At 49.2% G+C, this 25780-nt stretch overlaps 7 protein-coding genes across 7 annotated transcripts; 2 read left to right on the forward strand and 5 right to left on the reverse strand.

The window, feature by feature from the left end:
- Window positions 1-566: 566 nt before the first annotated feature.
- AKAW2_41041A (GPALPP motifs-containing protein 1) lies at window positions 567-1358 on the reverse strand (the record flags this gene model as incomplete). The annotated part of the gene is made up of 1 exon (XM_041689437.1): window positions 567-1358. One exon carries the CDS (start codon window positions 1356-1358, stop codon window positions 567-569), a length of 792 nt encoding a protein of 263 aa, XP_041543121.1.
- A 382-nt stretch (window positions 1359-1740) lies between these two features.
- Window positions 1741-3316, reverse strand: AKAW2_41042A (DUF2434 domain-containing protein; the record flags this gene model as incomplete). Its single annotated transcript, XM_041689438.1, has 2 exons — window positions 1741-2704; window positions 2763-3316. The coding sequence occupies 2 exons, from the start codon at window positions 3314-3316 to the stop codon at window positions 1741-1743; spliced, it is 1518 nt and encodes a 505-aa protein (XP_041543122.1).
- Window positions 3317-4480: 1164 nt separating this feature from the next.
- On the forward strand, window positions 4481-6062 carry AKAW2_41043S (uncharacterized protein; the record flags this gene model as incomplete). The annotated part of the gene is made up of 5 exons (XM_041689439.1): window positions 4481-4552; window positions 4609-4747; window positions 4806-5191; window positions 5247-5863; window positions 5930-6062. The coding sequence occupies 5 exons, from the start codon at window positions 4481-4483 to the stop codon at window positions 6060-6062; spliced, it is 1347 nt and encodes a 448-aa protein (XP_041543123.1).
- A 641-nt stretch (window positions 6063-6703) lies between these two features.
- nop9 (RNA-binding RNA processing protein NOP9) lies at window positions 6704-8842 on the forward strand (the record flags this gene model as incomplete). Its single annotated transcript, XM_041689440.1, has 1 exon — window positions 6704-8842. One exon carries the CDS (start codon window positions 6704-6706, stop codon window positions 8840-8842), a length of 2139 nt encoding a protein of 712 aa, XP_041543124.1.
- Window positions 8843-9433: 591 nt separating this feature from the next.
- On the reverse strand, window positions 9434-11459 carry AKAW2_41045A (DEAD/DEAH box helicase; the record flags this gene model as incomplete). Its single annotated transcript, XM_041689441.1, has 2 exons — window positions 9434-11012; window positions 11092-11459. 2 exons carry the CDS (start codon window positions 11457-11459, stop codon window positions 9434-9436), a joined length of 1947 nt encoding a protein of 648 aa, XP_041543125.1.
- An 816-nt stretch (window positions 11460-12275) lies between these two features.
- Window positions 12276-13706, reverse strand: AKAW2_41046A (FAD-dependent oxidoreductase; the record flags this gene model as incomplete). Its single annotated transcript, XM_041689442.1, has 2 exons — window positions 12276-12650; window positions 12714-13706. 2 exons carry the CDS (start codon window positions 13704-13706, stop codon window positions 12276-12278), a joined length of 1368 nt encoding a protein of 455 aa, XP_041543126.1.
- A 1527-nt stretch (window positions 13707-15233) lies between these two features.
- Window positions 15234-18230, reverse strand: AKAW2_41047A (putative DUF221 domain protein; the record flags this gene model as incomplete). The annotated part of the gene is made up of 6 exons (XM_041689443.1): window positions 15234-16060; window positions 16115-16513; window positions 16576-16902; window positions 16958-17572; window positions 17630-18095; window positions 18180-18230. The coding sequence occupies 6 exons, from the start codon at window positions 18228-18230 to the stop codon at window positions 15234-15236; spliced, it is 2685 nt and encodes an 894-aa protein (XP_041543127.1).
- Between the last annotated feature and the right edge of the window lie 7550 nt (window positions 18231-25780).

Here is a 25780-nt window from a genome sequence, read left to right on the forward strand (position 1 = left end):
GGCCTTTACATAAACTATATACAACACAAAGCCTGTGGATGTACCCCGGGATCACACCAGATGTTATCTGCGGGATCGCCATCCGAACCAGCCCAGCCGCCAATTAAAGTTATCTTGATCTTCCTATCTTGGCGGATTTCGGAGAACCCAATCTATCTTACTCCGGCGAATCAGCCTACAATCTGTACCTATGAGGACACTAGAAGACAATTCCATGATCGCCATAGTCCACTCTCCAGTACTCCAACATGTCACCGCGCCGCGGCGACCACCTGGGATGGCATCACTGGTCCTTCGCGCGGCACCATGAGCTTTGAGATCGAACAGCAGGTGATGCTATCAGATCCAACGAGGGATGTGATCAACGTTGGCTGTTCAGGGCGATGGGCTTGTCCGAAACGACCATTGGCATAAAGGAGCTGCGCAGCATCCGGGTGCCAGTTATCGCCTATACAAAATCGATCGCCAAACGGATAGCCCGTACGACACCTGCGTACGACAGAGCTGCAACCATGAGAAGCAAGTCGGACAAGGCCTTAGTAAAAATTACCGAACAAGCTTCACAATCACAAAAACTTCCCACTTGTGAATCTCGACCCAAAGTCCGCCGCCTTATTCATCATCTCCCGTCTCTGCGCATGCGTTATCTTCGACGATAGCGACATATCCTTCTCCTTATCAAACGCGCGAGCACTAGGATCATCCTCCTCCTCTTCTCCATCCTTCTTCTTCTTCTTTCTCTCCGCATCCCTCGCCTTTGCCTCCTCCTTTCTCTTCTCCTCATTAAACCGGTGGATCTTCTCCTGCATAGCCCGCGAGGGCTGTGCGCCGCGCGCTCCTCCCGCCGAGTCCCCTGCATCAGGAGCAGTAGGCCGTGTCTGTACACCCAGCACCTCATCCTGCAAGCGCTTCATCTTCTGCTCTGGCGTCTCGGTCCAGGAAACATCTAGCCCGCCCGCACTGGGCGTAGTGTTGGCTCCCCGCCCGGTTTGGAATTTCCGATTGCGGAGTTTTGTGGGGTCGACACGGGAGTTGCGGTTCGAGCCGTCGATGGGCTCGAGCATCCAGGCATCGCGTTGAGGTGCTTTTGGTGCTTCTGAAGTAGTTTCGGAGCGGGCGGGCTGTGTTGCGCCAGTGTCGGGAACAGAAGAGACGGTGCCTTCTGGCGGAGGGAGACTGGGTCCGAAGTCATCGTCGGAGTCGTCATCGGAGGAGCTGTTGTCGGAGGTATTGGCGTCTGCGCTGGCAGAGGGAGGAGGGGGGGCTGGACAGATCACTTTGCGACGTTTGCTGGAGTCGTCTTCGCTGGTGGGTGGCAGGGAAGGCCCGGCGGCGTATTTGCGCTTTTCGGGTTCCATGTTGTACAAGAGTTGGAAGGGCGGGTGGGTAGAATCACTGAGGGGTATTATGATGTGCAAGACCTGCTCGCTGCTTCGTCTTTGGGTTATCTAAACGCGAATTGTGGTCTGTCTGAGCAATGGTAGTGAAGTGGATGATGGAGGATGACTTGAAGCTTTGCGATGGAGGTGAGGCAAACCGATCAAACATACATCCATGGGGTCACGTGCTATTATCTATACTCTGCATGGGTATGTATCACCTGGGGATAACTTCATTTCATTGGCTTCCATATATATTATTTATCTGGCCTAAATAATCATCAACTCATGATACACCTCAAACTGACTAATTATCTACTTCCTCCAATGACATCCGTATTCCTACAGGCTTGTTCTCTTCTTATCCCAATATGTCCCTTCCAGTCTGCGGGCGCCCATGTACCTCTGTCTCGTTAGAAGAATCACGAGACAATTCTTGCTGCAATGTATACTCGACATACGGTGGGCTGCTCTCCGGATTGCTCTCCGTACGCGCCACCGCAGTCGACTCACTACCCTGGCTGGCAGTCCGCGTCGTCACCCATGTCTCTGGCTTGGGTTCGTCCTTCTGCGGTTGCTCTCGTGGCTTGATGATCCCCATTTCCACAAACCGACTCATATCACGATCGTCTTGCTGCGAGCCCCGGCGTCGGTGATGGTCACTAAGCTCTCGAACGAAGGTGCGGCTCTTCTTCCACCAGCTGGGCTTCCTCTGCCCGACACCCACAGCATCGGCAACTGCATGGTCGAACTCGTCTCGCTGCACGATCAAGGCCTTATCTTCATTCAGTTCACAGTATCCACAGATGTTGAACAGAATGAGCAAGAGCAGCACCGGTGTGTATCCCAGCCCGTAGAACCATCCAGAATCGACTCCGTATCTCAAAGGGGATATCGTCCAGTCGAAGGCAGAAGCAATAGCGTAGCCGATCTTTATGCCAAGCAACACAATAGCTATAAGGAATTGCGATGGAGCCGCATTCAGGTAGAATAAGAGCTGACCTGTGGTACTGGTTGGTCGCGCCCGGTAGCGGTAGATGCTATGCTCCAGGCTGTAGCAGATCACTAAGACGCCAGCTATTGCGACAAATCCGGCAGCACGCCATCGTACATCTGTAGCCACTGGCTTGGCTTCATTGAGCTGTTGGTCGAGACTGCGTTGCATCTCAATCGCAGTCCAGGAGCGCGGAACGGTCAAGACAAAATTGGCCAAAGCGCATCCGTAGAAGACGAGCGGGAGCACAAACTCCTGCCCTTGTCGGCTACTGGATACTTGGAATGCGTACGGATCCCGATCGTAGATCTGTCGCTCTTGCCAGGAGCCCCTGCAATTTGTGTCAGTTCTGTTCCACAAGACTAGGTATGCAACTTATCATTACTGACCAGTGCCGTACCGCCTCCCATACCGCGGCCATCATCCCCGGCGTCAACAGCGTGTAGAACACACTCTGTAGAATCAACGGGACGCTCACGATGTACCCCCGATCCACGTCGATGCTCATGAAGCAGCTAATGGTGCCGCAGGCGGCAATGAAAAGCATCCAGATCCATTTCGCCCGACGGCCCAGGAGTGTCCACCGGCGATCGGCAGGCAGGTACCGCCGGCTATGCTTGCGCATGTTGATCAATGTGAAAACAATGGCGAAGACAAACATGAAGGCAAAAGCCAGGCCAGCCGACGCATGTCGACCCATATCCCGAATGGGTGCATAGCAGGAGGTCCCGTTCACGAAAGTCCCATTCTCGTTCATGTGTGGTTGGAATTGATTAAAGGCGAGATAGCAGTCCGTACCATTGGAAAGAGTCCCATTGCTGAAAAGCGTGTAGTGATAGTAATTCAATGCGGTTCGATTGAAATGGACCTCGTTAATGAGCACATCGGTGGCATTCGCCCCGGCCTCAAAGGGGACTACAGCCCGCACGTACAGCAGAGGCATCGCAAGCCAATTAGTCGTGTCAATTGAGACACTCTGGGGTCACCTTGATTGGCTTGAACTCCTGTCAACAACTTCTGCTGATGCCTTGAAGCCGCGCACGCATCGCGACCGAGCAGCAGCGGAGGGAAAGGAATGAGACAACATCAGAGTAAATTGTAACAGGGGTCATAGCACAGCGAACCAGCAACGGTATCCGGAAGTTGACGGATCGATGACGCCGGCCAGCGATAGCAAGGTTGTATCCAGGACAAGTCGATGATGCTCGGAACCGCCCGCGAGCCAATGGTAAGCTCGGATGAGAGTCGCGACCCGGAAGATGAACAGGTGGGAAGATAATTAGAGTTGAGTCGTTCGGGAACATGACTGTCAGCCAGGTCATGGCAATAAATTAGGTTTGATATTAGTGCAGGTGCTGTCGTTCTCCTGGTTGAGGTTTATGTTTGGTCGCGGCTCCGGATGCGGTCGATGTAGGGCTTCCAAACGGTACCAGTTGGCGGCGATCACTCGGATGAACGACGGTCGGCTCAGTGATGACCAGTTTTGTCTAATCAGTGAGCAGCTAAAGGCTTGGCTTAGTTTTCCAGTGAATAATGGCATTGTCGTGCCACATCACCTATGACATCGATCTTTGGCTTGCTCCATGGCAGCCAGTTCACCAGTGTAACTGTTGATATGCAAGGTATGCAGTAAAAGTGCAAGTACATTGCGCCCGGCACTTACACCGCTAGGTTGAGCTCAAAGTAAATCCCACTTCATCAAGCAGATCTGGATGTCGAACCCATGGGATAATTGCCATCCAGTTCACCTCAACCCTGCGACCGCCCTGCACCTTGCGTCAGGGTGTCGGCTGCTCTATCCGCGGACAATATGAGATAGTCGCTGCCTCGAATACATTGAGCATGAACAGTCCGTAAGCTTGTCTACCCTTATTGGCTGTTAGAGGGGATGGTGTACTGTTATCTGGCAGAAGCTTCAGTTGCAGTCCGTTTTCGGTTGTACTTGGTATTACTTCATCGCACGTCCCACGTTTCAGCTATTCTTTGAGGAAGCGGTCCATAATCTAGCCTACCTCCATTCTGCATTATAAAAATAATATCGAGAGCCGACGGTCGATCGTGACATTAGTTCATTGAGGATCCAGTAATTCTTCACCCAGCAAGCGCGATGGGGTCCAACTTCGTGGCTAGCCATGGTCCGGCTTTGATCTTTCTTTTCCTCATCTTCTATGTCGTAACTGTGAGTTATCTTTTGTTTTTGCCTGATAGATCAAGGCTAAACATGCAAACGAGTAGAATATTTACCGCGAACGAAGGAACCCGTTGTCATCGGTCCCCGGCCCCTTCCTGTGTAAATGGACGGATATCTTCATCAGATATCAAACGGTCATAGGGAACCGGCCACGATATGTGCAAGCGCTACATCGACAATATGGTAAGGGCATTTCGTCGGAAAGAAGCATCCTCGGGGCTAATTGCGTGCCTCTATGCAGGTCCTGTCGTCCGGGTTGGCCCGAACGCAGTCGACATTGCTGAGCTTGCTGGGGCTCGGGAAATCCATCGCATAGGAAGTGGCTTCCTGAAGTCGCCAGTATACGAACTGCTCAAGCACGACAATGCAAAAAGTATTTTCACTACTTCGGATCCAAAGTTCCACAGTAAGCATCGCAGACTCCTTTCATCGCCCTTCGCAGATGCGAACTTGCATTCACTGGAGCCCTTGATAGAGGGCCGCATCCGCCTCACGATGAAACGCATGCGAGAGGAGATGACTATCCGTGGAGTAGCGGATGTCCAGAAATGGTTCTCCTTTATGGCTAGCGACATTATTGGGGAACTGTCCTTCGGGGACTCATTCCGGATGTTGGAACAAGGCAAGGTATTATAGCCTATCGCCAGCCGGGCTTCTGGACGTGGATTAACGAGGCACACAGAAAAATCAACACATCAAAGACATGGAGATAGCCGCCTTCGTCGGAGAGTCTCGAGCAGCTTTTCCTGTGCTCTCTAGGCTCGCGGCATTTCTGCCGATCCCTTTCTTCAAGGAGGCTAACAAGAGCCGGAATCGAATAGTGGAGTATACTGACGAGTCCATTAATCGGTACAAAAAGCTGCTAGCCGCTAGCCCCGACAATGTCAAGCCTACACTTTTCACGAAGCTGTATAATGCTGGCAAAGCAGGATTGCCTGATGCGGAAATCCGCGACGATGCCTCCGACCTCATCATCGCTGGAAGTGACACCACTGCTAACACTTTGACCTATCTCACCTGGGCAGTCTGCAAAACACCAATAATTCGGCAAGCACTTGTTGCCGAGGTGGCCACACTTCCCGAGCAATTCTCTGATAAGGATATCCAACACTTATCCTATCTGAACCAGGTCATTGACGAGACCTTGCGCCTGTATCCCGCTGTCCCTTGTGCTCTCCCTCGCGTTGTACCACCACAGGGGGCAATATTCGGTGGCCATTGGGTTCCCGGAGGAAGCACTGTAACGACGCAACTCTGGAGCTTGCACCGTGATCCCGTTGCGTTCTCGGAGCCCGAAAAGTAGGTGGTCCAAGCATTCGCACTCGGGCTGGCCAAATCTGAGGTTGTTAACTAGTACTTGTATAGGTTCGACCCTTCCCGTTGGTCTTCGCCTACCCAGGAGATGAAGGATGCATTCATGCCATTTGGGGCAGGGACACGTAGTAAGTGCCGACTGTGGACTGTAGAGCACGTCAGCCAGCAGCTAACCCGACCGTAACAGACTGCCTTGGATTGCACTTGGCTCGGATAGAGCTGCGCTTGGCTACTGCCCATTTCTTCCGACAGTTTCCAAGATCCGAGGTATCATCCCGAGAAGGAATGAGTGATGAGGACATGGAGCAAGTCCTGCATTTCCTGGTATCCACGAAGGGACATCGGTGTCTGCTAGAAGTTCAGTGAGAATTTCGGATGTGCTTTTCATAGCGTCTAAGGGCGTTTATCAGTCTTTTTCCTTCGTCTTCTTCATTTTAGTCGGATTAGCCAATTCTGTAGTAAAAACACTATCTATATTGTCAGCAATCACATTCATGAGCACTGAGTCTGGCATTGTATAGTGCCGCAGCAGCTTTGAAGTCAGTTCAACGTCAGGTGAGGTGACTGATGTCGCACCATAATGACTGATTTAAGTCACCTCTTGAGTATTTAATGCTATTCTCTCGTCTTCTTCACAGCAGTTGTCATGAAGAAATTATTGTGAAATGAAAGTTGCTCTAGGGAGTAGAAGCAATGCAAACAAGACAAACTGCGGTGGAAGACGCTCGGACCACCGCTTATCGATTGCGGGAAAAACGCAGAAAAAAAGCGAATCGGCGAGAAGAAAACTTCCCCCTTCAACTCCCAATTGCACATCGTCACATCATGCCTCGTGAAAAGGTCAAGAGAGGCCGTCGCGCCACCGAAAAAGCCAACAAAGAAGCCAGCAAGCGGAAGCGCGACGACGCCCCCGAAGATGTCGTGCCCAAACGAGTGAAGCCTTCCGAAGACGAGACTAACGACTTCGTTAACGATGCCGACTATATCGCTTTGGACGATGGACAACAACAGGACGAGGAGATGGCGCAGACGGGTGATATGCCCTTCTACGGTCTTCTCGATCCCGAGGAGCAGGAATACTTCTCGCGTGCAAACGAGGTGTTGGAGACCAACCAGTTCGGAGATGCGGAGGAGCGACGAGTCTTTGTCGAGAGTGTCTACAAGGAGGCTGAGGGCAAGGAATTGAAGATTTCGTGCAGTCAGTCCTGTTCGCGACTCATGGAGAAGTTGATCTCGATGTCGGACATACGCCAAATCCGGAGACTGTTCAACAAATTCATCGGACATTTCTTGCACCTGGTCCAGCACCGATTCGCCAGTCATTGCTGCGAGACTCTGTTCATCCACGCTGCACCAGAAGTGTCGCAAAAGCCATCCAAGAAGGCTAGCAAGACCGATGCCGAGGATGGAGACGAGCCCGAACCCGAACTGTCGCTAGCGGAGATGTTCATGAAGGTCATCGAGGAGCTGGAAGGAAACTGGGGATACTTGCTGACGGAGCGGTTTGCGTCGCACACCATTCGCGTTCTCCTTCTGGTGCTGGCAGGAGAGCCTGTCGATCTATCCCTAAGCGACTCGGTCGTTGCTAGTCGCAAGAAGGAAAGACACGGCGTCCTCAACGAAGTGCAGGACGAGAACCCCGTTGCGCAGAAGCGCAGCGTGCCCGAATCATTCGAGGGCACCCTGAAGAAGGTCATGCAGGATATGGTCTCCGTGCTCGACGACACCTATCTTCGCGCACTTGCCACCCACCCCGTTGGAAACCCAGTCCTCCAAGTCCTTGTATACCTGGAGCTCTCCCACTTCGGAAAGGCCAGCGCGAAGGACCCCAAGTCGATCATCCGCCGACTGATCCCCGACGACACCTTCGAAGAAGGCACAGAAAGCACCACCTTCATCCGCGGCCTTCTCTACGACCCCGTGGGATCCCGCCTGCTCGAGACCATCGTCCGATACATGCCGGGCAAGCTATTCAAGGGACTCTACAAGAACTTCCTGCGCGACCAACTCCGCTCCCTGTCGCGCAACATCACAGCCGGCTACGTCGTGCTCAAAGTCCTAGAACGTCTCGGAAAAGACGACCTCGAAAACGCCGTCGAACTCCTCGTCCCGCAGATCCCCAACCTCATCGAACGCTCCCGCGTCATCGTTCCCAAGACCCTAGTCGAGCGATGCATCGTCCGCGGCGTCGACACCACCCCTATCGCACGCTCCCTCGAAACCGCCTACGACAGCGACCCGGCCAAGCGACTGGCCCAAATGCTCACTCTCGAGGACACCACCACCCCCTCTGAACCGCAACCCCAACAAAACCAAAACGAAGACCAAGACGAAGACCACCCACAACCCCCCGCAATGCCCAACTTCGACCCCGACAACGCCAACGCCAACATCAACACGAACCCCAAAGGCGCCAAACTCCACAACTCCCTCTTCGTGCAAACCATCCTCACAGCCCCGGGCCCCCTCAGCGCCCTCGTCTACAGCAGCCTCCTCTCCCAAACGCCCGAATCCCTCCTCACCATCGCCAAAGACCCCACCGCCTCCCACGTCATCCAAAAGTCCCTCACTCTGCCCACCTCGACGCCGCAATTCCGGCGTCAATTCACCGCCCGCTTCGCAGGCCATCTCGAAGAACTGGCCCTGGATAGCAGCGGATCCCGCGTCGTGGATGCCCTCTGGCACGCTACCAAGGACGTGTTCTTCGTCAAGGAGCGCATGGCGCAGGAACTGGCAAGGAGTGAAATGGCTCTGAGGGATTCGTTTGTCGGTCGTGCCGTGTGGCGTAATTGGTCGATGGACTTGTATAAGCGTCGGAGGGGTGAGTGGGCGGCCAAGGCCAAGGGATTGGATGTTGGTGGTGAGGGAGGTCAGAAGCCGAAGTCGAAGATTGAGCTGGCTAGGGAGAGGTTTGCGGCGAAGAAGGCGGAGAGTGAGAAGATGAAGAATGGGGAGGATGCTTAATGATGCTTTTGATAGCGATTGTTATGGTTTTATTGTATTGGATATAGATGGCAGCATGTATGTATGTATTATATTAGGACTGACTGTCTTGGGGTTATGGATAGATCAAAAGCATTTTATTCTTTACACCGGTTTCAATATAAGTAGAACTATAATCAGTATGGTGCTAGAATGAATTGTAATCGATCCTACGGTCTCTCTCGTAGGAAGTGGTCACGTTACGAAGACTGGAAAGCAAGCCATCTTCTGATTTATTTCCTACATCATACGAACTGATAATGATAGGGTCGCATGTTGGAATTTCCATCATATTATACAAGTATATGTTATATCTAGAGTAGAGACTATGCCATATTCACGTGGTATCTGTTATGTAGTATACAAGCCGATCACATATCGAACACTTTTTAAAGAGAAACATATTGCACGCAGTCCAACCACAATGAGAAGAAGAAGAAAGGAAGAGCTCATCCCCGAATAGATATGCGGCACTATTATAACAAGCCGGTTTCAAAGGTCAATTTTAGCAGGGCTGCGTTTCATAGGAAGGGTATCGAAGAGCGTTAATGATTCTGGCCTCAAGCACCGGGATCAGTAGCGGTTGTAGGAGCGGCTCTCGCGACGGCCCTCGCGACGGCCACGAGAGGAGCCTCTCTCGTTCCAAGGATTGCGGGAATCGCGGGATGAAGAGTGTTGGTAGCGGTCATTATAGCCACCACTGGAACGGGGCCTGTAGGAATCCCGGGACCTGAAATCGCGGGGTCCACCACGCTTGGACCTCGGAGGGGGCTTGTCGCCCCTCTCCAGAGCTTGTTGGATCCTCAAAGGGAGCTGCGGAGGCTTGGGCAGCAAGTATCCGTAAGTGCACAAGTCATGCATGGCAGGCAGGGTCGCCGACAGAGGTTGGAGTTTGCCTATGATGGTACCCGCTTGGGACCTCCAAGCCTCCACTCGATCGTCGATGGGAACATCCTGCGCGGCGAATTTGTATTGTTGTAGAGTTCGGCTCGTCTCTGAGCCATCGTCCTCAATCTCTTCGCGCATGTTGATATGCGCAACGGGAACCGAGGTCTGATCCTCCTCGATAGGCAGGTCGCCCAATATCTGTTTGAAGGCACGCTTCTCGTTCTTGTGCAGCAAGATCCAACCCTCACCTTCCTTGTTCGCACGGCCCGTGCGCCCCACGCGGTGGATGTAGGTCTGACGCTCGTTGGGAAGTCCATATTGGATGACGTGCGTGACGTCCGGGAAATCCAAACCACGGGCTGTCACGTCGGAGGAGAAGAGAATGCCGCGGTACGCGCTGCGGAAAGTACTTGTGACACGAGTTCTTTGCGCCTGAGTCAGCCGCGAATGGATTTGGTAGATAGGGAGACGGTTGAGAGCATGTCCTTTGGTACGGTCCTCAGGATCATTCTGAAGCCGCCTGAAAATGTCGTTGGCCAGCGAGACCATCGTTGTTGCGTTCAGGTAGACAATGGCCTTGAAATGCGAATTTTCAGCGTAACCCTTCTTTGCCAGCTCTAGAATAGCAGGCAAGCCGTTCTGGAAGCCATCCAGGTAGACGACCTTCTGGGGCACCCGCAAGTGGGTGGGCACCTCATCCTCCGAGACAGTCTTGATGAACTTGAAGTCGGGCTTCATAGTCTGACGCACCATGTCCATAACCTCACCTGGTACGGTGGCGGAAAACATCAGGGTCTGACGGTCGACCTCCTCGGGTGCTGGCAGGAGGTCCTTGATCTCACCGATCTCTTGCGAGAAGCCATCATCCAACAAGCGGTCAGCCTCATCGAAGACGAGAGCTTGAAGCTGCGGCGCCTTGACACCGCTGTAGGGATCGGAAAGAAGATCCTTCAGACGACCAGGAGTTCCAACCAAGATATTGCAGCCCTCGGTCCGGATCTTGTTTAGATGCAATCTCTTTTGAGTGCCGCCAACTGCCGTCTGCACGGCCAAACCCAATCCAGACACCAAGCGTTGTGCCTCGTTGGCAATCTGTTCTGCCAACTCACGAGTCGGAGAGATGACAATCGCCCGAATGTCGGGTGGGTTTCTCCCCCGGTATCCGGGACGCGAGCGTTTGATCGACGGATCATTAACAAGGCGCTGGATGACGGGGATCAAGAACGCAAGGGTCTTTCCGGTTCCGGTCTTTGCCTGTGCCAAGCTGTATGGGAAGAAAAATCAAGGTCAGCCGCCATTGCAGGAGAATGAAAGAAGGGAGGCAGAAACGAGGAACTACTCACACATCATCGCCGCTCAGTGTTTCACGGATCGTCTTGGCTTGGACATCAGTCATGGTTTGAATCTTCATGGAATCTGTCACGGTTCGGATCAGTCTGTCGTTGACCAGGCCGTCTTGTGCCAGGCTGTGAAAATCGGTACTGGGTAGCCGGGGCTCGATATCGGCGGCGACATTGAGTTGCGCCTGAGCTGCTGCTCTGGCATCAAGAAAAGCCGGAGACGGGTGGTAGAGGGCGCGAGCACCGTATGAGACCGCAGGCGCTGAAGCAGAGAGCCATTGGGGTTGCTGAGGAATCGATCTGGCCAGCAGAGATCGTGAAGCTCGCAGCGCATGGACGGCGCCGGCGGAACGGCGGAAAGCGCCCAGCATGATGAGGAGCTTAGGAAGAGTAAAAGGGTAACAGGAAAACAATTAAAAACAAAGAAATATCTATTAAACCAATGAAGATGGGAAAATAAATAAGACAAAAGGAGGGAGAATGGGAGGATGAGAGGGAGATGAACGGAGAAGCAACGGATTTCGGGGATCTTTTGATAAACGGAAAAAATGGACGGCAGAAAACCAGGCACGCCCGGGCGGTGACGCCACGGTGGATCACTTCCATCCTTCTAGATCTACACTCAATCCTCCAATAAATCTACTTCATTTGCACAGCTAAGCTCAGCTGGTCCACGATGGCCATAACAATAAGCACCTAATCAAAGACATCCACCTCGCCGGGTCCGGCAGCACGGTTCCCAAGATCTCCCTGCGCACCCCACCGGGCGATGAGATTGGGATACCAATTTTCAGAAGTCCAAAGGCAATGCCCCAGATGAAATGGGGCCCGGAGACAGATACTTGGTCTTTGGCGCTACGGTACAAATCAGCCCCTTCTCACTAACCTTCGTAGTCGAGGAAAGGCTAATTGATATGGACCACGCGGGTGATATAGGGGTCACTAAAGAGATGAAGAAAGGTGTAGTAAAGGAAAAGTATTATCATTGCTTGTAGTGTGGTCGTAACGCTCGTTTCTAGCCATATGTCCGGTCCTGTCCCGTCCCATTCCAGATCCCATTCCTTTCTATGATCCATCCGTGTGAAAGAATTAACATTGCGTACCCGCAAGAGAACATAAAACCCGAAGTAAGGACCTTGTAAACACCTCTATATGCCGTCCTTGTATCTATCCATAGCTCAAATCAACTAAGATTCAATCTCCCCTTGGAACTCCCGGGTCAACGAGTACACCGACAGATCCGAGAAACTCTGGTGCGTAGCCGTTGGAATGCCCGGTCTTGCTGAAGCTATTGCTGTCGTTGGTGCCGGGACACAACCCCCAGGCGACATATGTACCGGCGACATGAGTTCGCGCACGTGGCCTGGGAACAATCCCTTGTCGAGATCACTTTGCCAGAGACGGCGGGAGGCGTCAAAGACTTTGTTGACGAGCTCGCGGCGCAGGGACTCGTATTCTTGGAAGGTCGTGGAGAGAGGTGCGTGCAGGTTGCGGGAGAAGATTTGTGTGAAGATGAGGGCGTCTTCGATGGAGTATGCGGCGGATTCGTCGCGGGGAGGCATCTATATTCGATGATCAATATCTGCTTCAAAAGATAAAAGTATGGAGGCTAGGTTATGGCTTACCGCATGCGCTGCATCCCCCAAGAGAAGAATCCGTCCCTTGTGCCATTTCCCTCGTTGCCGGACCTGATATACTGGGTACAAAGCCCAATCTTCAGTGTGGTCGAGAAGTGCGCGGATGCTAGGGAGGGCGGATTTGGCAAACTGCGTGCGCACCAGATAGCGAATGGACATCTTCATGCTGGCTTGTTCGGGACAATCGCTTTTCGAAGTAGCTTGGTAGCGCTCAATGAGGTGTTCGTTCACACGGAGGATGGCGGCGGAGAAGATCTTCTGGCGATCAGGGTCGCAGTAACTGGTAAGGAGGGAACTATGGCGGGTGAGGTGGATGGCGGTCTGGTTGAAATGCATGGGGACTGGGAGATCGTGGGCGTCGGAGACGCTCTGGATGAAGGAGATGCCGGTGTATTCGGAGCGGTTGCCGGGATCGACAATGCGAGTGCGCGTGATAGAGTGGACGCCGTCGCAGCCCAGAACAAGATCTCCGGTAGCGAAGGAGCCATCTTCGAAAGATAAGGTGACGGAGGAGTCGGTTGTGGTGCCGCCTACCACTTTCTTGTTGAAGTAGACGGAAACCGAGGGTAGGTGATTTTGGATAACGGATAACATGGCGCGCGAGAGGGCATTTCGCATGACTCGACGGCCCTTGTAGCCACCGTAACCGAAGCCATTCTCGTCGGTGAATTTAAGAGGCCCAAGTCTACGACCTGAGCGGAGGGAGAAGAGTTCAATGAGATCGACTTCGATGCCGGCTTCACTGCCCATGCGATTGAGTTCGGACAAGACGCCCAGCTTGTCGAGATAGTTTTGCGCCGTTGGTGTCAGGCTGATGGCGCCCCCTGAGGCCGATAGCCCTGGTGCGCCTTCGAAGACGGATATTTTGAGGTCGGGGATGGAGGAAGCCAGTTCCTTGGCAAGAGAGATGGCGCTGGCCAGACCCGCGATGCCGGCGCCAACGATGAGGATATCACGAGGAACAGGGGTGGGCTGCATCATGATCGCGTGGGGGGTGGGAGTCTGTTACTGCTGCCGAATCCTGCTTCATTCCCCTGGCCGATGCGGGGGAGTACAATCGGATACTTATAGCGCAACCCCTCCGGGGGGATACAAGTCACACAAGTCACACAGGCACGGCGATGGTGGCGGATTGGACAGTCAAACCATGGTTCATCTGGAAGGACCAGAGATGTTGATCAGAGATGTATGTTTGCTCAGAAATTATTCACAGGGGGGCGATGGTAATTGTGGGTGTGCAATCTTGCAGAATTGCAAACTAGACAGACAGACCCTTTTCGGCCAAAACGGCAAACGTAACGGCTTGATGACGCCGCGTTCTCCGCCGGCCGAAACTGTCAATCCCAGCCAATCAAATACCGAGGGAGGGAGTGCCGACCTGCACGACGACCGAGCCAGGCCCGGCCATCATTTGTGATTGGCGGGGCGGGCCATAAGCTCGCGGTGGCCAGACCCGCCCATTTTAATTACTTTCTACTCTTTTGGGTGTGACACCTCGGCTTTGCATTCATTTAATTCCATCCAATAGTTCGCAGACTGAAGATACTACATTGAGATGGATGCAGGGAACTTAAAACAAACATTCGAATTGAAAATACATCCAGACAAGTATCACAGGCATAGTGACATAATGTAACTCCGTATCACCGACATCTAAAATTAACCAGTTCCTGTAATCCCAAACCAGTTCCTGAACTTTTCCCTTTCTCACGTATGCCCGTGACGTCAAGCACGATCCCCCTCCCCCAGATTGTTATCATGATTACATATCCATCTGCATTGCATCTATACTATCCAATATTATTCCTTCCCTCCTCCCCCACTCCAACACTTCACAGCCTACTACCTACGACGAAACAATAGTAGTACAATGAACCTCACCGAAGAACCCAGCACCATCACCCTCACCGCCCCCAAAGCGTCCATTACCGGCACCACCATCGCCATCGTCCTCGAAGAACAAGTCTCAGGCTAGTTATTGGTGACATGACAGTACGGTGGCTGATATAGTGCATATCGCGTATGCCGCGGCGGCGGATCAATATGGGTATGATCTAAGGTTGCTTGCTTGGGTGAGGCGTTGGTCTGATCGGATGAATGAGGGTGAGGAGGGGATGGGAGAGGGTTCATCCTGATGAGGGGGAGTAATCTTATCATAGTAATAATAGCTCAGTTGAGGTATTAGGGGGATATTCATTTTAACGATCATTATGTGATATTTATAATAACCTTGCATATATATGTATGTAAACATCACGGCCATTTCTTCTTCTCAACACTTAGGAACTCATAATTAGTTAGTATAATTAGAAATAAAACATGAACATCCGTATTATCTTTATCTTCCAGAAGCCAGCCATATACTCTTATGGCCTCCAAATCCGTGGGTATCAAGGTTCTCTGTAAACTTATTCTCCCATCACCATCACCATCACCATTATCATCCAACAGTCGGTAGAATATCCATACACATCGTTTTTCTTTTCTCTTTTCCTTGCGTCTGGGTATCTAGTAGTAAACCTTCTCCTTGAAGATCGGAGGAACACCCTTGTCCAAGTCCCAGCAGATGTGGTTCTTCTCGTCCAGCCAGGCATCCTCGTCGGTGATCTTGATGACCCGGGAGGTGTGCTTGACCTCCTGGCGACTGACACCGAGCTCATCGCGAGGAATCCAGAGCAGAGGAGCCTGTGCCTTGATGGACGGGTTGAAGTAAGCGTCCCGCTCCACCTCGGGGTCATACTTGGTGATCTCCTGTCCGCTAGGAACCAGGCGGCGCATGTGCGCATAGCTGTCGTACCTGTCGGGACGAAGGTACCGGAGCAGGAAGTTGGGCTTAGCCTGGGGCTCGTCGGAGGTCAGACCCCGTTCGGCGGAGTCGATGTTGGCCACGCCGCTGTCGCGTGTCTTGGAGCCGCCGGCGGCGGCATCATCCGACGCCTCGCCGGACTGGCTCACCTTGGTCTGCTCGCGAGACAGCAGGGCTTCTTCCTCCGACTCGAGGTTCTTGGGCAGGTAGTGGATCAGGGGCTCCAGGGCATTGTTGAGGCCCACGTGGTACAGAACACAGAAAACCAGCAGAATGATCATGAGGACCAGGGGTCCAGTGGCAATGCTGTCGGCAGCGGTAGCGATGGCGAAGAGACCAATCAGACAGACCATCAGGAGATAGCAGCCCACAGTCAGGTGCTTCAGACCCTGGACGTAGGCCTTGCCCTGGGTGTCAATGTTGGCGTTCGACACATACAGCATGTTGTAGCGGTAGGCGAAGTAGAAGAGATAAAGACCGATGGTGGCGAACCCGAGAACGAGGGGTGCAATACACGAGTAGACGATAGCTGTATGTATTGTCAGCTGGCCGTTCCCAACATCCTTAACAAACAGTTACTTACCGATCACAGCGAGAAGGGTAAAGATAGGATACACAGTTCCCCAGCCCAGACCAGCAAGGTTGGACCAACGGCTGTACATCTTTCGCGGCGTGTTGTCCAGGAGCCGACCCAGGACCTTGCCGAGGATCAGTCCACTGATCTGCAGCAGAGCACCGGCACTGAAAGACAACCCCTGCAGGATGATGTACGAGATGTAGAAGTTCGAAGCGGTGGGAATCTTTTCAGCCAACAGAGACGCAGCGGAAGTGGGATTGTTGATAATATCGGAGACGACACTGGAGGCGGAAGATGAAATAGTGACAACCAGGAAAACCTGGATGACTTCGAACGCGAAATAGAAGTTTTGTGTAGTCAACTCCACGGCAGCCAAGCTGGGAGCGCCACCGAGTTTGGCCATCACTATCGACAGATGAGAATGCGCTCAGACTTCACATACATGGAGGCCGAGGGTTGCAACTTACATCGGAGGATAATTGGCAGCAAGGCCATGAGTACGGACATCATGACCGTAGGCAGAAGAGACGTGATAACACCCAGAATCCAGCTTGGAACGTCATTGATAAAGCGAAGGAAAGGAACCTTCTCAGTCAGGAAGTTGATGTTCGAGATGCAGCCAACCACGGCAGTGGGGATGGCCCAGAAGACAATCAAAGCGACAACAAATGCGATGGTCACAGAGTAACGAACGAGTCGCTCCCACCACTTGATGCGCAAGTTGGACCAGATGACCTGGGTGGGCTCCAGGCCGATGTAACGAGGCGCCATGTGCAGGGGGTAGTTGTGGGCCACTGTGCGCGAGTTAGCATAGCTGGACACAAAAGACGGAGGACATGGAACACTAACCAGACTGGAAAGCCTGCTGAGCATCGGCCTGGGCGTGGAATTCAACGAAGACAGACGACACCAGCTCCGCATTACCTTCCCTGTGTTTGGCCTGAAGTTCCTCGATCTCGGGTTGAAGACGCTCGATCTCAGATCTCGCCCAGTTGATGGTATCAACCTTCTTACCGACCAGGAATGTGAGCCGATGGGTAGGGCGGTCTTGGGGTCGCACCCAGCGAGCTGCAACCGAGCCGGACTCATCGTCATCGTCGCAAAGGCTATCGCCTGCGTTCTGGCCTTCCTCCACGGACCCTTGCTTCTTGAGGGCCTTCAGGCGAGCAGCGTTGGCCAATTTGATGAGCTTCGTCTCCGCTGCCTCGAGCTTCATCGCAGCGTCCTCGCGCTCGGCAACCTTATCGTCCAATTCGCTGGTGTTGGTCGTAAGCCAGACATTCTTCACCTTCTCGGGACCAAACATCTGTCGAATCTTGTCGCGGCTCAAGTAATCTTCGGTGACCGCAGTAAAGAGCACGGTGCGAGACGAGAGACGGCTGGCATAGGCCGGAGCGAGGGCGTAAGCGTGGCGCAGATTGATGTAGAACAGGCATTCGCGGGTGATCGTGTAGAAGACGAAGCCTAGCAATACCATTAGTGACGGACACCCCCGAGCCATACATTACAGGAAGTACACACCGACAAAGAGCCATGCAATGAATGCGTGAGCGAAGTAGCGAGCATACTTATCGGCGCTGACGTTCGACATGCTCAGCATATCTAATTGCTGACCGCCGCCGCCGCCCGTTGCATTGACCGGGAACAGGATAGGCCAGGTCATGCAAGCTCCCACGAAGCAAATCATCGACACAACCTTCAGGAAGCGCAGGAGGAGATAGGCATCCATGGAGTGATGCTGCAGGACATATTCATCGGGCAGCCGGTACATTTGCAAAATCCAGTTCCAGAGGCCAGTAGGAGAAGCGGGAGTACGCTCCGAGGGGCGCAGAACACCCAGGTAGGTTCGGGGCATGTACATGCGAGTTTCACTGCGTCGCAAGATAATGAAGATGATTACCATGGCCGCGGCAGAGATCAAGGAGGGGACCAAGGTCGTGACCAGGCCCGAGGCCGAGTTGGAAGCGCTTTGCGGATCATCACTGCTCTGTGGGAGGGTTAGAGATGCGCTCTTCAGCATCAATCAAGGAATGCGACCGAGCGCAATCCCACAAACATCATTAGGACTCACCCGTTGGAATAGCTGATGAAGGCCTTCCAGGCCGACATCATGGATAGCCATGATGGCACGAATCAATGCCCGTGGCAGTACGAGTCTGCCGTGGTCAAGTAGAATATAGGTGCGGTTACGTCAAGAGGCAGAATGTCGCACGATCGAGAGCGGTCGACCGCAGAGAGGGGGAGGGGATCACAGGCAAGGGCACGGCCAGGATCGAAAGAGTGTGAGATCCAAACAGGGCAGCTGGACAAAAACGAAAGGGAGGGAGGGAGGTTTGTTTAAACGAAAAATGAGAAAAGCAAAGGATAGACTCAAGGGGCGCAAAGCTTAAAGGGAGAGGGGGAGCCACCCAAGGAAAGGAAACCTTTTTCTGTTTGGGTCGCCTGGGACTTGAAGTGGGTTTGCTGATCTGCCCACTGTAAAGAAAAAAAAGAAAGTGAAATGGTAGAAAAGAGCCGGCATAGCAGATTGGGTGCACAGCTCAGCGCATGCCAATTGGACCCCTAGGAATGGCAATGGGTTCGGCTGAACCGAAAGAATGGTTCCCGTGAAGGAAATCTCAGGCTAGCATCACGAGAAGAGTTAAAAGGGGAGCTCATCCGGGCTTTGGTCAAGTCTGGGTGGGATGGAGAGGGAATGAAGCTAGTGCCACCCACGAGGGAACAAGCCACTCCACTTGGGGCCGCGCAGGACGAGTGAGAGGCGATGCCACTGGCAGGTCAACTCTGGATCTCAGACGGGATCGTTGGGTCGCCCAGGTCACACTCCTGTAAGTGGAGGAGTCGATGACGATTGAAGGGGAGGGCCAGCGTAAGGGGAATTCCGATCAGGAGCGCGCGAAATGCTAGATTTGCATTTGACTTTTGGGCTGATCAACAGCAAAGCGACGATCGCACTCCGTTTCAGCCACTGCTCGTCATCATGATATGAGCAGCATCATGCCAGCCAGACTGATGTTGTCCGATCCCAGGTGAATTCTCATTTGCCTTTTTGCCATCGGACCGGCACAGAATTCAATTCCCAGCCACCCATTATGATGTTGTTCACCGAGAGAAGCTTGCTTCCCCTCTTTTGCTGTCTGATGTGGCCCGGTGACAACCAGGAATTGTTGGAAAGCTGAACAATTCTCCGAGGGAATTCCGTTTGGTTACTGTGGCTGGAGAAACCCGACGAGGGAAGATGATAAGGCGCGAGAGTGGATGAGTTGGTCCCAATAGATCGGGCCTAGCAGATTGACTAGTGTCTCTTAGTCTGACTCGCGACTCGCTTACCGTATCGTATTGTTCCGACGCGCTTTTTGTAGTGGACTCTCCCATACATTCACACAGGAATGCCTGGTAAATCCTGGTAATCCTCTGTATGCGGATTGCTACCTAGGTTGGTCAATACTGTGTAGATAGATTTAATGGCCTTTCGTCCGGTAGCGAAGGTGGCAAATTCGACTCTGCCCGAACCTTTCAGTTCCTAACTCAGGTCAGGGAGGAGGAAAAATCGAGGAACGCAATCTCTTCTCCCCCAGACGGCCGGCTAGAGTGGGTTTGTTCCAGTGGTTGATTGAGACGGTCTTCTCCGTGGGTGTCGAAAGGGGCAGCACTCTTGCGACCGACGCAAACGGCAGCAATGAAATCATTAGTTATTAAAACTATCAAACTATTGTGTCACAGTATGAAATTAGAGATGTACCTGTGATCTCATTTCCTTTCAAATTGAGAAGCCAATAAATGTTATGAAATCATAATAATAGTTAAAAGCAATCTGCAAAACCTCAACCCGTGACAGTTGGAAAGAAAAAGCCAAGATCGGGATCTGTCCGATGGTTGGCTTACGACTCTCTTTTCTCCTCTCCCAGTCTCCAGTCTCCAGCCACAGCATCCACGGCGCCATGCGTTTCAACTTGCGAAGATTCTGACACGGGCCGCCCGTTTCATTTTGCGCCATCGTGTCTGTGGTCGGTTTGATCTATCATTCTTTAACTAACAGGACTATATATACTGGCATGTAGTAAGTACCAGGATTAGAGGAGAAGGGGGTAACTGGAATGCTAGAAATGGAGGGCATGGAGGGCATGGAGGGCATGGATGCACTTGTGCTACACAGTCAACAGTAAACAGTCCTCAGTGTAATCATTTAGTTTAGTCGCCACCGCGCAAACAGTCCCTTCCTTCACACACAATAACAGCAAACAACAAACCAGATCTTCCCCATCAACAGGTGCATCATCTATGATCCGTACATACACATCACAAGACTGGCTCATTTCCACCTCATCGTCCCTTGGATCTCGGATCATAGGTTCATCCCATCGATGCCTATGGAGGGACCCGCAGGCAATCAAACCAGTCTTTCAGCCTCGTGCTGGGGCCACCATCTGCCGTACCAGATCAGAGAGACCTTTTGCCCTTGGAACCACTAGCCAGGCAACCCTTTTTTTTCTTTTTCCGCTAAAAATTTGTCAACGCTAACCTGGCTGTGTTTAGTGTTCTGTTTGAATTCGGCGGTGTGTTTGACTGAATGCAAGCACTGCTTGCTTAGTTTTCGATCGCCAGTGCGGAAGAATGTTTATGTGTCTGTCTGTCTGTTTGTTGTCACTTGCGCGATGTGATACTTTTTTTTTCCTCTCTGCTTAGCATCATCGTTACGCGTGTCGAGGTAGATGTGTCTATATGTGGTTTCTGCAGATGATGATTATAATCTATATTTGGCATCACCACATCATACACAGGAGGAAGCTTGAAGAAAGGAAGCTTCATGCACCCGTAGTAGCAAGTAGCAACAGACTTTGCCACGAAGTTATGTCGTAACACCAGCGGCAAATCTCAATCCCGTTGCCTAGACAGACAGACAAGCAAGCATTCTACTTGTCTACGATCAGCTTCCGCCAGAATAATATGGAGCAAGTCCGTCCGTTAATCCTAACGCTCCGAGGACAGGATGCGAATAAATAATGAAAAACCATGTGGCTGGACACGGGCTGGCCATTGACACCTATCATATTGCAAGCAACTGGAGAATCTGAGAACGATTTATCGTATTCCTGAGGCAACATCCTAGAGGTTAGTTGCTTTCACGGCTTTTGCTTTTGGGGGATACGGGACGAAGGCTATGCCAGGTCTAGCCTTGATTTTGGACCAGTATCTGAGACAGGACTTTATGAAGGTGTCCTTTCTGGGGCGATTGACTGTTGTACAAGCATCTGAAAGATAATTTGATAGATGCCAAACTCAAGGCGTATATCGCGTGTATCGCGGAGGGATTATTTCCCTGTCATATCAGAGGAGAATTGTCCTACAAAGAAGTAGTACTTCTGAAAGTGAAGATGATGCATGGAGTATAATCCTAGTAAATTGTCTCAAACACAGAATGTGCAAGGTTTGCATGAAGAAGTGACATTGAAGAGTGTACATTGCACAACTTCAGACCCGGCAGCGATCGATCCCACCCTCAAACAATACCCCTACAGTAGTATCCGGATCATCTTCTTGTGGCACAAAGTTTCCCAGATGATACTACCGATGCTAATTCTGCACAAGCAGCTTCACATATACAAGTCCCGACCCACGAGCACATAGACACTATATACAACAGTCCCGAAAGAAACTATCTCCAATCAACTAACTAACCATTACCTTAAATAGCAATAACGAGCTAAATTAACATCACACTCCCATCAAATAAATTAATTAACTACCCACTCACCCGCCCACACCTATCTACTCTACTACTTTCAATAATCAATAAGCTTAAGTAACCACTCAGATCATACCAGCCCAGTCCAGTCCAGTCCAGCCCAACCCAGCCGGTCGTACTTCTGCTAGCCCCGTCTAGTACCTACCGCAAACCTTTCCTCTCTCCCGTGAGACACACAGACGGACGGGGGACGGGCGGACGGCATGGATGCGATGCCCTGACCCAAAACAGCGGCCTGCAGTAGCGTGCGTAATCTGGTGTGTGTGGGTGGGAGCAGGGATCATTGATCAAAAGTACTAGAGTAGACAAGCAGTTGACTACCATTTAGGCAATCTTGTTTGGTATTGAAGGACTACCTGTTCTGTGTTCGATGTACAGTAGTAGTAGTGGCGTGAGCTCCAGACCCCTCTTTTCTCTCATTCTCTCTCTCTCCAAAAGTCAATCCCAGCCATGTTATTTCTTTACTAAGCGGCACTGACACTAACTAACGTAATCAACGGTTGGGCGGCCCACCCCCCTGCCCGAATCGCTCGATATCTTCAAAATAAAGCCTTTAATTCAACACAAACACTTATAAAAATGCTATATAATTAAAAACTAGGTGGTTTTGAATATTATATACATTGATGACTAATAATAAAGTAATTAGTACAGTGTGGAGGCGTATATGAAGGGGTCTTTATAAATAAAAATTAAGATTTAATCTCAACTTTCTTATTATTTTATATCTTTTATTCTTACTGAATTATATTCTGAGCCTTTATGATAGTAATATTTTTTGTATAGATTACTTATTTTTTTAAATATTTTTTCTTTTGTAGCTGCTTTATATAGTTAGTATATAATTTTTTATTTTTCTTGGCTAGTATAATTAAATTTATTATTACTAGTTTATACCCTTTAAGAAGTTGATGTAATATAAAGTATATAAATAAAATTAAACTTACTTACTGTTTCTGAAGTAGCTATTTTACTATATTCTGATACTTTAAAAAATATCTTATATTATATAATATTTAAAATATTAAGTTACTTGACTGACTACCTGGAATAAATAATATTTTAAAATAAATACTAAATTAGAAAAGTACTTGCTCAAGATCTAAAGGAATAAAATCTATTATTTTAAATTTACTAATAATATTTGACTTTATTAGAGATTACTGATATATTTTAGGATAAATTTCTAGGAAGTCAAGTTTATTGATGAAATCATAGTTATATTATATTTGTTTTTAAACTATACTTCTGTACGTGTATTTAAGTATATTAAAATAATTAATATTTAGAAATTAAAATAAATAAAATAAATATATTAATATACAGATAGGAATAATATTATTCTCTATATATAATTAAACAAATTTAAATATTAAATAATTATTATAGTTATCAAATACCAGGAAATTATATTTATTTATTAATTTATTTTTAATCCATAAAATAAAATATTTTAAAAATTATTATAAGCTAATTATATTAATTATTTAACTGTTATTACTGATTTTAATTCTCTAGATAAGGGGAATGGATCAAACTTTATACTAGATTTTAAAATATATTTTATTTTTAAAGATTAAAATTAAAGGATAAAATTATTTTAATAAATTAAATATACTTAATTACAGTAATCTATTTCTAGTTTTCTGGTTAAATTAGATACAGCTGGCTTTTCTTTTAAAAATTAATTATTATTTTAAATATAGTAATAATTTCTATAATAAACTCTGTTTTATTAAAATTATAAATATTATTTAATAAAATTCTATATTTTTATATAACCTCCTGGATCTAATTGAACTAGTTTTTTATAATCTTAAGATTTTTTATCTGAACTCTTTGATAGTTATATTATCTAGTATAATAGATTTAGAAAATCTCATAGTATTTAATAAAATTATAGGCTTAATTAATGTCTACCTTTTCAGAAATTATATAATTTTATTTAGATAGGATTAAATTAGCTATATTTCTGATATTAAATAATTAAAGGCTTGTATCTTGTTTATCTAGAAATAAAATCTATTTAATAAATAAATCTTCTTTATTTTTTAATAATTTCTAATATATATAGATTATATCTCTAGCAAAATCATATCTAGATAATTAAATACAGAGGATAGTTCGAGTAATATTATAAATATATACTACCTTATAAATACTGGTGATTTAATTTTTTTATATAGTTTAAATAACTAGAAGGATCCTGCCTTCCTGTTCCACTTATGCTTTTGATAAAATAGACATTTTTAGTGGCATCTGTAATAGTTGAATGGCATTAGGTAGGAATTCAAGATGGTGTTTTCAATGGGGTGGGCCGCCCAACCGTGTGGGCCGCCCAACTGTTGATTACATTAACATAAATAACTAGTTAATTAACTAAATCACGAAACTCTGTCCCGCCACCATCAGCCCAGAGCTCAGCTGACGGACATGATGAATCTATTCTCTACCCAAGAGTCGATTTATCTAGCGATATTCAAAGTGCAGAAATCCAACCCCTTGGTAAAGGAGCAGAGAGAGAGAGAGCATAATAAGAATAACTCAATGAAAAAGTACCACAAAAAAGACACCATGCATCTTGTGTACTTACTGTACACAACTTCTACTAGTAATAGGGATAGTAACAGATACCACAAATGAATTGAACACAATGAAGCAACCTTCATACCCAGCGGATTCTATATCCGGCAGGAAAGGAAAAAAGGAAAGTATGTGACATGTCCGTCCCACCCCCACCGCCGGACTAAAATAAGTAAAAAAATAAGTAAAGAGAAGAAAAAAAAATCTATCTATCTACTCATCCCATCCATTAATGGAAATGCACATCGTTTTTTATGAGTCCGTGCGCGCGCGAATGATCCTCATACGTACAGTACTACTACTGTACACAGATTGGAAAATAATATCTCATATCTCTTTCTTTCTCTCTCACCGTAAGTTTTTGTGTTTTTTTTCCCCACTGATATTCTTGTTAGTTGGTGGTGTCGATCGAATGAGGGATTGTCGGGCTGTTGATCGAATTACGCGGCGTCACGGTGAAGAGTAGATAGATAGATAGATAGATAGATATATCTATTAGGCTGTTTCTTTTTTTTCTTTACGAGAGGGAGGATGATGATCCGATGGGGAGGGGGGGAAGGAATAAGTGGGTAGTTAGCTTAGAGGTTTCCGATGCAGATCGGCTTACGTGGCGAAAGTCATCCTAACTAAGTCAAAGTACGGAGGTGTGTTTCAAAAGTCATTGACATGACCTGTCACATTACAGAGTCTTGGCTGTAATGCATAGTAACAGACACATGCACAATGTTTCACGTGATACAAAACCGTAATCACGTGAGTTGTTATACAGGACTTGTGCATCACGTGTATGTATAAAGCAAGTTTGTGCATGGTCATGTGATATACAAGGTATTAGGTATTTCCGCAAAATTACTAGCGCTGCTAATGACTATTGAAACACACCTCCGTAGTAGTTAGTTAGATACACGGAAGGGTAGGTAAGTAAGCAGATGGTAACTTAGTATCTGTGAACAAGTGAGTGACCAATTGCCCGCAAGGGATATTGGTCGCGGATTGGGAACCGTGGAACAGGTCGTTCTAGAAAACCCCGATCTGAGGTGACACCAACCAGTCAGTAACCTATTGGGAACCCCCGAAAATGCGGGGTTACCACCACTACTTACTTACTTTTACTTCAGACAGCTAGCTACAGGCAATTAAAGAGGTCACCAAAGTACGGAGTAAATAATCATGTACGACTGCTGCGACGCTCCTGCACGTCGCGGAAAACAATCATGCGTTTGGGATTCGTACCTAATCAGTACTTTTTCCTGTTCTGCCCGAAATATACAAACATACAGAACACAATACAACGCGGCACAACACACGCTCCTTTTCAATAATGGAGAAGAAAACACTGGCTA

This window comes from Aspergillus luchuensis, chromosome 4, assembly GCF_016861625.1.
Source record: "Aspergillus luchuensis IFO 4308 DNA, chromosome 4, nearly complete sequence".
NCBI classification, from domain to species: domain Eukaryota; kingdom Fungi; phylum Ascomycota; class Eurotiomycetes; order Eurotiales; family Aspergillaceae; genus Aspergillus; species Aspergillus luchuensis.